General features: G+C 38.0%; 1 protein-coding gene across 2 annotated transcripts in view; it reads left to right on the plus strand.

The window, feature by feature from the left end:
• Nucleotides 1-12,334, plus strand: part of LOC130729286 (E3 ubiquitin-protein ligase PRT6) — a 29,206-nt gene that overhangs the window by 8,634 nt on the left and 8,238 nt on the right. For both annotated transcript variants that reach the window (XM_057580985.1, XM_057580984.1), the window contains exons 9-18: nt 1,407-1,458; nt 1,556-2,189; nt 2,954-3,162; nt 3,245-3,786; nt 3,877-3,981; nt 5,280-5,346; nt 5,555-5,632; nt 10,108-10,176; nt 10,268-10,375; nt 10,460-10,593. In XM_057580985.1, coding sequence (XP_057436968.1) covers nt 1,407-1,458; nt 1,556-2,189; nt 2,954-3,162; nt 3,245-3,786; nt 3,877-3,981; nt 5,280-5,346; nt 5,555-5,632; nt 10,108-10,176; nt 10,268-10,342 — 1,831 coding nt within the window. In that variant the 3' untranslated portion in view covers nt 10,343-10,375; nt 10,460-10,593. The remainder of the gene's footprint in view (nt 1-1,406; nt 1,459-1,555; nt 2,190-2,953; nt 3,163-3,244; nt 3,787-3,876; nt 3,982-5,279; nt 5,347-5,554; nt 5,633-10,107; nt 10,177-10,267; nt 10,376-10,459; nt 10,594-12,334) is intronic.

Here is a 12,334-nt window from a genome sequence, read left to right on the forward strand (position 1 = left end):
CGTGCAACGCACGGGTATTATTTCTAGTATTAAATAATGTACCAATAAAAATATTATATGATTCAACACTTTGATTAGTTAATTTCATATTGTACAAATAGTTGGTGCAAGTATAGTTTGACACCTAGTGTAATGGATCGTATCCTGTATAAGAATCATAAAAATGGGTTAACACACTATAAATCCTCAATGAAATTACTGGTTCTCCATAGCCTTGAAATGGGGATCCCCTCCTTATTGTTTTGATTTGTGAAAAGGAGTTGAATGGAGTCCAGAATCCAAGGACTATGACAAGGAGACTTGGAGAGGCCGACAACCAAATTACCAGTGTGCACAACAAAAGTAGTAGAACCAAAGATCTAAAAGCGCTCGAACCTCATTTAGAAATCAGTATAGACATCTAGTGTTTCAGAAGGGTTTGAGGGTTGGTGCCCCGTAAACCACCTTAAAATATGAGTCCCAGGAGTGTGCGGAAGCTATGGGTCACAATCAGTGGTGCTAAACTAGTGTGCTTACAATAGATAACAATGCTGGACCAATATATCTCATTAATTCCAGGCCCAAAAACTCAAAGAAGGTTAGATCTGGGACCTGACGGGAAAGGTGAGTCCGGCTATGTAACCGGTGGCTGCAGATGATGCATCACGTGCTGCCATGCTTGGTGTAAGTAGGAGCGCGAGGATCTCACACGCTCGTGAAGTAGAGGCGTGTGAGAGCGCGTACCACTGGATTCTAATTAGGTGTGAGAATTTAAGTTGTGGTTTCATCGGGCGGAGGGTGGCGAGGGTTGCTAGAAAACAATGGCGGTGGTCGGAAAATGAAAAGACGCTACCGAACAGGAGAGGCAAGAGTTTTTAAGGTCGGAAAAAATTCACATTGGAGGACAATGGGTCCCGCCAGGAATCACGAATTAGGATTGCCTCTCGTCAGGCTCGGATACCATGTTGAAGAAGGAGAAACTGTGAGACAACATTGGAAAAGACATAATATCATTGTTTTCCTATTTACAATAATTACGTTACCTAATTACATTTACTACAAGATATCCTAACTATTTACGTTATTTCTAACTAAAACTTATTCTGTTTCACTCTTCCATTTCATCACATACCATTCCACTTCACTCGCCATTTAATATCCAAACATAGCCTAAAGTTTGTACTAAAAGAAATGGAGATTTGAGGCTTATTATGGATGCATACACATGACTACCTGAGTACTTCGATCAAATGAAGTATGATGAACCTATTAACACACACACATACACTCAATGCTTAAATGGTTAAAATGCACTGTGTAGATGATCAAGTCCCCCCCCCCCCCCCCTTCTCCAATTGAGGGGTAGTATTTGTGTTATTGTGACTGAGTAGATATGACTCCCTGAATACCTTAAACTTCTTGGACAGATCTGTCAGAAGAATTGTTTTTGAAGGAGGACATATCGTCGACCCAGATCAGGTTTAAGTATTTTCTTTTAGTGATCTATTGACTGTTATGATATCTCAATGCTCTTTTATTTATCTCTTTTCAATTTTTCGTTCCTTTTTCTTTTAAGGGAGAGTTTCTCTGCCCAGTGTGCCGCCGACTTGTAAATTGTGTCCTCCCGACTTTACCTGGAGAATTGCGGAAGCCTATTAAGCAGTCTATTGTGCTGAATGGTTCAATGCATACCACATCCCCCTTAGCTGGATCAAGTAGCATGACTTATTCGCTTCGCCTTGAGCACGCCATGAAGCTGTTACAATCTGCTGCCAATGCACTAGGGAATGATAAATTCCTAAAAGCTATTCCGTTGAATCACATTGATAGAACTAGACCAAATCTTGAGAATTTCTCATGGGTTCTTTCTAAAATGTATTTCCCTGGCAAACAAGATAAGTTATCAAGATTTTCCCGAAGAAACCACTCAATGCTGATGTGGGACACTCTCAAGTACTCCTTGACATCAATGGAAATTGCTGCACGTTGTGGAAAGACTTCTTTGACTCCAAATTTTGCTCTTAGTTCCATGTATGAAGAACTCAAATCTGCAAGTGGCTTTATATTATCATTGTTGCTGAAACTTGTTCAAAAGACACGAAGTAAAAATTCTCTTCATGTACTTCAAAGATTTCTAGGTCTTCAAAGCTTTGCAGAATCTATTTGCTCTGGGGTTTCCCTCTATGCAAACAATGATGTTCCTGGGATAGGTATAATTCTTGTTCTTAGTACTGTTTCTATCGCTTCAAACATAATGTTTTTACTAATTTCTATTTTTACAAACACAAAAATGATTTTACGAACTTACCATGTTTTTAATTTTCCTCACTTTTCTTTTTAATTTATTATCTTGAAAGAGACAATTTGTAACTGATACAAAATATTAGAGGTAGTTATCTATTGTAGAAGAGAACTACCAAGAAAGAGACAATTTGTAACTGATACAAAAAATTAGAATACAGATCCCTCTCTTGTAGAAGAGACAGGATGTGAATCAGAGGTAGTTATCTATTTATATTTATCCCCAAAAGATTTGAAATTACATTTATTTGCTCATTATATATCAGTATCTTCATTTATCCCATCCAAGTTATCGTCTTCTGACTCTTATTATTTTATTGACAAAACTTTTGTCATGAATTTTTTTAGGCTTAAAGTTGCTTTCCACTCTTGTTCTCAAAATAGAATGCTCTCAACTTTATTACCTAACACGAATTAATAGGCAGCTGTGTCTTCCTTCTAATCAACCTATATTGATAATATGCTATTGGAGCAAACTTCATATGGGTCCTTGTTTTGCATATGAACTCATAAGTTAATTACTGAATGCCAATAATAATTATGTCCATTATTTAAATGCATTTTTTGTATGCCAATAATTTGCTTGAATTGATATCTATAGTTTTTTCTTCCGTTATAAAGTGTTTCTACCTGCTACTGATTGTACTATTTTGAAACTGTTATATATTCACAGGTGATAAGTTATCTATCATGAAGTCTATTGAAATGGACCTGTCAAACACTGACTTACATTTTTGGAGTCAGGCTTCAGGTCCTGTACTTTCTCATGATCCTTTCTCATCATTAATGTGGGTTCTCTTTTGTCTACCACACCCACTTTTGTCATGTGAAGAATCTCTGTTATCTCTAGTGCATGTTTTCTACATAGTAGCTGTAACCCAGGTTGGTCAATTTGCTTCCAACTTAATTAATAAGTGTTCTCAATAGTGTGTGTATTTCCTAATCCATATTCCTCTGGATACAGGCTATAGTTTTGTATTATCAGCAATCAAAGGATAAATCATCAAGTGCATCAGCTCTTTCGGATGACCTGATTAATGACATATATAGAGTTTTGGGCGAGTCTGGATATGCTCAGCAGTACTTTGTGTCAAACTATTTTGACCCTAGTATTGATATCAAAGATGCAATTCGGAGGTTTAGCTTTCCTTTTTTGCGAAGATGTGCATTATTGTGGAAGATACTCTATTATTCTATCCCAGCACCGTTCTGTGGTGAGGAAAATTTGTTGGATAGATTGTGGAATACCCCAAAGGACACAATGGACAGGATTAATATTGATATGTTTGAGGCCACTAAAATTCAAGAGCTTGAGAATATGTTTCAAATTCCTTCTCTTGATGTGGTTCTCAAGGATGAACTTTCCAGATCTTCAGTCTTGATTTGGTGTCGTCATTTTTGCAAGGAATTTGAATCACAGAGATTTAAATATAATATGCATGTAACACCTGTAGTTCCATTTGAGTTAATGAGATTACCAAATGTTTATCAGAATCTTTTGCAGAGGTACTTCTAGTTATCATATCCAATCTGTGTTATATTACATACAATAGTAATCACCACTTTTCTATTCATACGACATCTATGCTTAAGCAGGTGTATCAAACAGCGCTGCCCTGAATGCAAATCACTTCTGGATGAGCCTGCTTTGTGCCTGCTGTGTGGTAGGTTGTGCTCCCCAAGTTGGAAATCGTGCTGCAGGTTCATCTTCTGCCAATTTCATGATAAATTTTTTAGTTTATGCTTAGAAATGCATTTGAGCATTTTAAGTTTTGACTCAGATTCTTAAGCTTTACTTAAAAAATTACAAGCTTGGTTTCAGTTTTCTCCCTCGGTTCTCCCTCAAGTTGATTGACAGCTGCACTATTTGAGCTTCTAATATAAGTTTCACACATGAAAAGTTAAAATGTGCTTTTCACCTTTTATGCAGATCTGTTCCCTTTTTCCTTGACTATCTCAGACCTGAAATGTTACTTTTTTTTTTTAAGTTCTAGCTCATCTTCTAAACTAGAATTTACAAATGTGGTAAGGATTTTAGGTAGAGTTAGGAAACAACGGTAGCATTCATATTGATTTCAAATTCATGTCAAGTCACAAAAAAAGAATATTTGATCCTTATATGTGAGTTAAAGTGTGAAGTTTTTCTTTCTGGTGCAAATGACTTTCATGTCAGATTTGCAGACCGAGTGTGGAATTAAAAAGTAATAGTTGTTCATGATGCAATGGTTGCATTGCAGTTCAACTTTGGATTTATTTTGATTATTCTTTTTATCTTGATGCCAATGATGACGACATGATAAAAAATTAGGGCGTTCCCCTTTGATAATAATGTAGTCTCTGCTAATGAAATATGTTCTTGTTGAGAAGTCCCACATTAAGTAGAGATATTGCCAAATAAGTGTTTATAATGGGTAGAGCAGCCCTCACCTCTAAGATAGCTTTTGGGGTATATTTAGGCCTAACCCAAATTCTAAGGATGGTATTGGATCCAATCGAAGATCCATTTATTGGAGACCGCCCATATATGGGCAACCCGAAAATATTCATTCCTGCAAATTCCACACTCCAGATGTCCAGTTCTGGGCGTGAGGGGGTTGTTGAGAAGTCCCACATTGACAAGAGATATGGTCAAATAAGTGTTTATAAATGATAGTGCAAGCTAGCTAGCTTTTGGGTTAGAGTTAGGCCTAACCCAAATTCTAAGAGTTCTATATAAATGGATTTTTGAGAACTGATCCATTATGCATATTGAATATTGATGTTGCTTTCATTACAAGATTTAGTCAGGGGATTTGGACATAAGTTACATAACACTCAAATTAGAAGGGTTAATTGGGGCACAATGTTTGTAGTTATGTTCAGATATATCTTATTGATTATACTTTTGTTTTCTAGGCCTTATTTTGGAGTGAAAATTTTCAATTGGACTTGTTTCATTTGTATACTACCCATACATTTGATTATTGTTCTGATTTTGAATTCCTTTGTTACATTTTAAGGGAAAGTGGATGCCAAACACATGCAATAACCTGTGGAGCTGGTACTGGAGTGTTTCTGTTGATTAGGGTATTTTGTTCTCTTGAATCACTCATTCGCATGGATGTTTTGCTCTTTTTTTTTTCTCCTTTTTCCATCTTGTCCTTTGGATTTCCTCATTTTTTTTTTTTCCTTTTTCTACGTTGTCCTGCCTCCTCTTCGGTATGTTCTTTATTAACTAATTAGTTACTTATTTGCTTGGATATAAACTTACAATAGTGTTGAATTTTTGCTACAGAGAACAACCGTTCTGCTTCAAAGATCTGCACGTCAGGCCCCCTGGCCTTCTCCTTACTTGGATTGTTTTGGTGAGGAGGTAAGCTTCCCTTCGACAGATTTATTTACAATGGTTTAGAATATTCTTTATGTTGTTATTTTCTTTCATTTAGAATTGATAGGACTCTTGAAGTTATATATGGAATAGAATTTAAAACAATGCGGTTATCGAATTAATCAGGTATTTGAATCAGTAATGACAGCCTTAGCTTAAACATCGCCACCACCACCTTCGATTCTCCTCCTGCACAGGTGTCTGTTTTCTTTTCCGGCTTTTCGCCATCGTCACCTATTGTCTTTGCTCTTTCATTCATTGTCTGGTTCGAACCTGTCCATCATCGTTTTGTGGTTCGACCTTTTCTATTAGTCTATTTTTCGGTCTTCAAATTAATTCAATCATTGTTTTGGTGAGTTTAACTGGTTCGCTGGCTCTTTAGGTTAGTTCTCTCCAATTTGAATGTTACTCTAATTCAGAGGCTCACGTTCAGTGGTTTAAACCGATGTTATTAAAATCAAGATCATCCTACCTGAGGTAGGAAAACGGACAAATGGTTGTACATAGTGTAATAATATTACACAGTTCATATGAAAATAAACTGATAGACTCACAAAGGTAATATACTTGATGTATGTTTCCCTAACTAATAGACTCACAAAGTAATTGTCGCAATGAGGAAAGACTTGTTACCAAATGTTAGAGCATGCCAAGACCAGGATGTCATAATTCGTCATGTATAGTGAGGGAAGACTCCACTATTGAGCAAATATTGCAAGTGCTTTGATATGTCCAAAGGGTCAGGATGATGCATTAGGTATGCGGGTCGGGTTGAAGTCGGTGGCTTATGCCCAGTATGGAAGGGCCTGCGATAGTGGGATGGTGTTATATGTCAATAATTGGACCTCTTCTAGCAGGTTAAGCTTTTAGTATGATGGTAAGCGTTTTTGTGCATACCACTTGGTACTAGAACCGACTCATGTTTAAATCCCAAATTTGACATGTTTCCTATTATATCTAGGATTCTAGGTTCCACAGCGAGTCTTCTTTAAGAGGGAGGGAATGATATTCCCAAAGGGTAGTGAATTTGCATGTTGGTTTTTGGACCAAGTTCAACCCGGTGGTTAATGCCCGATACGTAATGACCTGCGTCTGATGCCCTATGCTAACCTCATGTTTAAATCCCAAATTTGACATGTTTCCAATTATATCTAGGATTCTAGGTTCCATGGCGAACCTTCTTTAAGAGGGAGGGAATGATATTCCCTAAGGGTTGTGAATTTGCATGTTGGTTTTTGGACCAAGTTCAACCCGGTGGTTCATGCCCGATACGGAATGACCCGCGTCTGATGCCTGGTGTTATATGTCAAGAACTGTTCCTATGCTAACCGCTGAAAGTTGGTAAAGTCCATGTGGCTCAACCATTGCCAATTGTCCTCTATGAACTCTGGTCCTCCATGATGATGGAATCTTTAGTAAAAGTGATTAGGAAATCAAGAGGAGGAGTGAGGCGGCTATGGAAAGCAAAGTTAATGGAGAACAAAGAATATATGGCACGTTAGTGATTGAGAGGGAGAGAGCGAGAAGTACTGTACTAACTCCATGGGATTGCACTTTAGCAGTCTTAGCTAAGGTCACAGTTGGCGAATAACTAGAGGTAGAAAGGGAAGAAAAAAGTGATTCATTACTAGAGATTTGGTCACTTGGACTAGAAGTAAGAACCGTAGGACAGAGGGATGACAACTGGGAGAGACTGACGAAAGAGTTACTGGTGTGCTCAACAAAGGCAATGGGACTGGAGACCTGATGTTTGCTCAAACTATTGAAGGAAATCACATAGATGGCTGATGCTGCGGCAAGTCGATTGGTTTGGTAGTGAACTTAAAAGCAGCCACTGCGTAGAGTGGATAATACTGCAGAAGCTGGAGTCAGCCTCACATGGTGAGGTAAACTAAGGAGTGTCCTCATTATAAAAACGATGTGAAGGAGAATGGCATCGACCTTCCTTCTACATCTGATAGTTACCTAGAAAATTACGTTTACTAGCACAAGCATATAATGTTTCAAGACCTAGAAAAACATCATGACCAATCAAGTATAACCAAAACGATGAGGAGTAGTGTAAAGGGATTCATCGGTGAATGAAAGAGAAAGAGGCACTTGATTGTTTGGAACAAAAGATGGCATGCAATCAATTAAGCATTCAGCTGAAGAACAGTGAGAGATCCAAGTCATACAGTTAATAGATGGGCTGTGGTGGCGAAGCATGATGCTTGTTGATCTTCTTTGAGCTGTATTCATTATCTGAAAAAGTGTTGTGGTTATCACCTTCAAAATCAGCTTTGCCTCCAGTTTCTCAATGGTGTGGACACAATAACAATTTTCTTTGTAAAACCATGCGAAACATAAAACCAACTTGGGTTGACTGAGTTGTTGACAATGGAGCATAGAGGGCAATTACTCAAGTGCCAACCTTCCCAACCACTGCCACAGCCGTATCCATCAGAATAAATTGGGGAGTGAGACAAATGCTTCAGATTTTGGTATGGTTAGAGAACCAGTTATATAGGTGATTTTTTAAGAAGGAATGAGATCTTCAACCATAGGGACATAAATGTTTGTCAATATCTATTCTTGAATAGACACGATAGTCAATACTTGTGAAGACCTTGAAAGGCGAAAACATCATATATAGGTAGTCAATTCATAGTTTAAATTGATATTTAAAGCACTATGCATACTTTTTATGAAGACCTAGTTATTGTGCCGACCATGAGTTTCATTTTTGGTTCTTCATCTTAGAAATCAGTCTTTGCAGCCGAGGCAGTTGTTTGCCGATCCATGTCCTGCATCACGTCAATGTGATGTGCGTCATCTTCACCATCTGTCATCCTAGTTTTAAGTTATTGTCATTTATATGTATTCGGTGGTCCGATACATATTATGTCATATTATCATCAATCCCTCCAGTTTCAACTGAATTAACTATTATTTACAAAGTATTCAGACCTTGTCTCTTCTATCCTTTGCATCAATCCCTCCACTTTCAACTGAATTAACTATTATTGAGCATTCACAAATCACAATTGCTTGTTTTTGAATTCTATTTGTCAGGATTTATAGGAGGCCTTTAACATACACAAGTAAAAACTTGTGTAAGGTTGCACAAACACCTTTTGACTTGTGGTAGCAGGTTTCCAGGTTTTTTTAAGAAAAATAATTCAATTTTTTTTATTAATCACACTATTTATGCTAATCTTTTTCATTATCACCTTCATCCTCTAACAAAACCCTAGTTGCCACCTCCTTCATCTCTCCCATGGCCTCGCCGCCACACCTCCTTGGCCTCGCCGCCGCCACCACCACCTCCTGACCTCGTTTCCTTCCTTCTCAACCGCACCACCACCTCTTCTCCTTCTTTCCTCCACAATTCCGCGCCGCCGCCACGCTCCTCCTCTGTTGCTGTGACCAGCTCCGCCGCCACGCGCCACGCTCCTCGCCAGTTCCCGCGCCGATCTCCCTCACGAGGTCCGATCCGCCGCTGTTTGGTTGTGGAGCTCCTCAGATCTGGTTTCCATGCGGGTCTGCGGTTTGGTTGTGGAGTGGTGATCGATCGTGATGGGTTTCTGGGTTGTAGATTTGGTTGCAGTGGTCTTGTGCACAGTTTCCTGCGGTGGTTGCCCGCTCCTCAGATCTGTTTTTGCAAGGATGAAGAGGAAAAAAAACCATAAGAGGAGGAGAGGAGATGGGCTCAGGAGAAGAGTTGTCGGTTCATGTTTTCTTATTTTTTTCTTCTTGTCTTCTCTTCTCACCACTTGCATTTCACACAAAATAATGATTCTGGATTTGAAGATTATGAATGAGATGAGATAGTAGAGACTTGTTATGATGATTTTGGAGTTGAAGGTTCATGTTTTCTTGCCTGATGATTTTGGAGTTGAAGGTTCATGTTTTCTTGCCTAAAATCCCACTCCAGAACCAGAAAAAACATTGCAAAATCCAGATCCAGGAAATGGATAATTGCAGAGGCAGAGAGCATTTTTCAGAGACAGGGATTTTCATTGTAGAGGAAGGAATGGTGGTGATAGGTGGGGAGAGAGGAGATGAAAGGGGAGAGAGGAGAGTGAAGTAATTAGGGATAATTAGGTTAAAAAAAAATTTAAAAAAAGTTTGATGGGTTAAAAAGCTTGAAGCTTTTTCTGAGGAATGAAGAAGTTGGATGATGAACATGAATTTGAGGATGGAGCTTAGATGTGATTAACCTAAATCCTTAATTAACTAATTCGCTAATAAATATATTTTCTGTTTTTGAATTATTTTATAAAAAAAAAATTTGGAAACCTGTTACAATGGGTCAAAAGGTGCTTGTGTAACTCTACACAAGTTTTTACTTGTGCATATTAAAGATTTCCCAGGATTTGGGTGCTAAATGTGTAACTCAAGTCAGAAGTTCAAATTTTTCTTATTATTCTTTTCTCTGTTCTTTAAATATCTCTGATTTGTATTGTTCTTTACCTCAGGATTTTGAAATGAATCGAGGAAAGCCTCTTTACCTGAATGAAGAACGTTATGCTGCTTTGACCTATATGGTAAGGAAATATTCTGTCTCTACCCCTTTTCTGTCTTTCAACTTTCACATAGTAATTAACATTCTAAACAACATATTTTTTCTCTGCTTAGGTTGCTTCTCATGGTCTGGACCGGAGTTCCAAGGTTCTTGGCCAGACTACTATTGGTTCCTTCTTCCTGGTTTAATTCAAAGTTTACATGTTTAGCTACAATGTTAAGGTCTGACATGTGAGCATAGCATATATCTTTTCTCTGTCTTCCTTTCTTGTCCGCTTAAGCATTGTGTGTACCTTGTGAATGCAGATATTTTGACTGAACAATTCTTCAAAGGGTGGAAACCGGTTCTAGATGCACTTTTATATCATGTTATATACTCTGACTAATCAAAAGATCTTCAATCCACAATCTCTGATGCTAAAAGTGTACAGCTCATTCAGGTGTGCATCATTAACTGAATTTATGCTTATAACAATTTCTAAATCTTGGTAGGAGGCTCTCTACTTCGATGATTGTATTACCCCTACTTTCAAAACTTGGAAGCAGTGTAATAAAGAATATAATGACAGATTTTCTTCGGTCTGCTTGGTCCAACAAAATATAAATTTTTCCTTATGTGCTGGGGCTTGGGAGATCTATTGCAAACATAAAAATTGGGGATTGGGTCTGGGAAATTTGGTGCCTAAATATATATGGCTGTGGGGCCTTACCATAACAGATTGCTTGCTCAGTTTGGTTTAAAATAAAAAACATGGGATGCAACCCAGTATTCCATACTACTCATGCTATAACCCCGGAAATTTTATTGCTTTGGATTATAATATTTTTAAATCTCTGTTTTCTGTTCATTTGGGTAGTGGTACTTTTTTCATTTTTTGGAGGATATTTGTCATGAAGGATATTTGTCATTAGGGCTATTTCCTTATCGCAAATCGTTCTCCTTTGCTTAATTTCTTCACTAAAATTTTCTTTTCCATTCCGGTTCTGGACTCCCCCACCTGTTCTGTTATTTCTACTTTAGTAGAACTTGAATGAGAAAGAAGTTATCAATATACAATCTCTTCGAATTCTACTTGGATCCACTGTCTTCTCTGCCAATTCTGATGACTCTTTTGGTGTGATTTCCACTAAATCCCCATTTTCAATTTCTGTAACTCCCCAATGTTGGAGAAAATAGAGAAATAACGTGAAAGAGTAGAGAGAGAGAGGAGGGAAAATATATTATTGACTTAATTAAAACTGAAAGCAATACATGTCTTATATAAAAGACCTAGCTTACTAGAAGATAACTAAAAGATAACTTCTTATCATAATAACTAAATCAGTTATTATCTTTTATTCTAGCCTCTATCTAATAGCACTATATCACTATCTATTAGCTAGATTTAATATTTGAATTAATATCCACAATACTCCCCCTTAATTCAAATACCCAAGAGATACTACACCTATCTCTTTCCTTAAGATCACAAATCTTCAGTCTTCAAAGGCTTGGTGAAGATATCTGCCTTCTGCTCATCAGTGGGGCGGTACACCAGCTCCAGCTTCCCTCCATTCACCTGTTCACGCAGAAAGTGAAATCTGACTTCAATGTGCTTACTTCTTCCATGAGAAATTGGATTTTTAGCAAGACTAATCGCTGAGATGTTGTCAACCATCAGCTCCATTGGCTTCTTAGTCACAAAACTCATTTCTTTTAACAGTTCTTCAAGCCAAACAGCCTGGCAGGCAGCAAAGGACCCTGCTATGTATTCAGCTTCACATGAGGAAAGAGCTATGACAGGTTGCTTCTTTGAGGTCCAAGAGATTGGAGCACCATGCAGCTGAAACAAGTACCCAGAAGTACTTTTCCTGTCATCCAAGTCGCCACTATAGTCAGAATCTGTGTAGCCAACCAGTTCCAGCTCCTTTCCAAGCTTCTTCTGCCTTGGAAACAATATTCCATAATCTGTAGTACCCTGCAGATACCGCAAAATTCTTTTGGCAGCAGCCAAATGTGATTTCTTAGGTGCACACATGAACTTGCTGATGAGTCCTACACCATAGGAAATATCAGGCCTTGAGTTGCACAAAAATCTGAGTGAACCAACAAGTTGCTTGTACAGAGATGCATCAACATCCCCTTCATCATCCCTCCTCAACTTGATATTCACTTCAGATGGAGTTGTTACTGGATGACAA

This window comes from Lotus japonicus, chromosome 1 (assembly GCF_012489685.1).
Source record: "Lotus japonicus ecotype B-129 chromosome 1, LjGifu_v1.2".
Taxonomy (NCBI): domain Eukaryota; kingdom Viridiplantae; phylum Streptophyta; class Magnoliopsida; order Fabales; family Fabaceae; genus Lotus; species Lotus japonicus.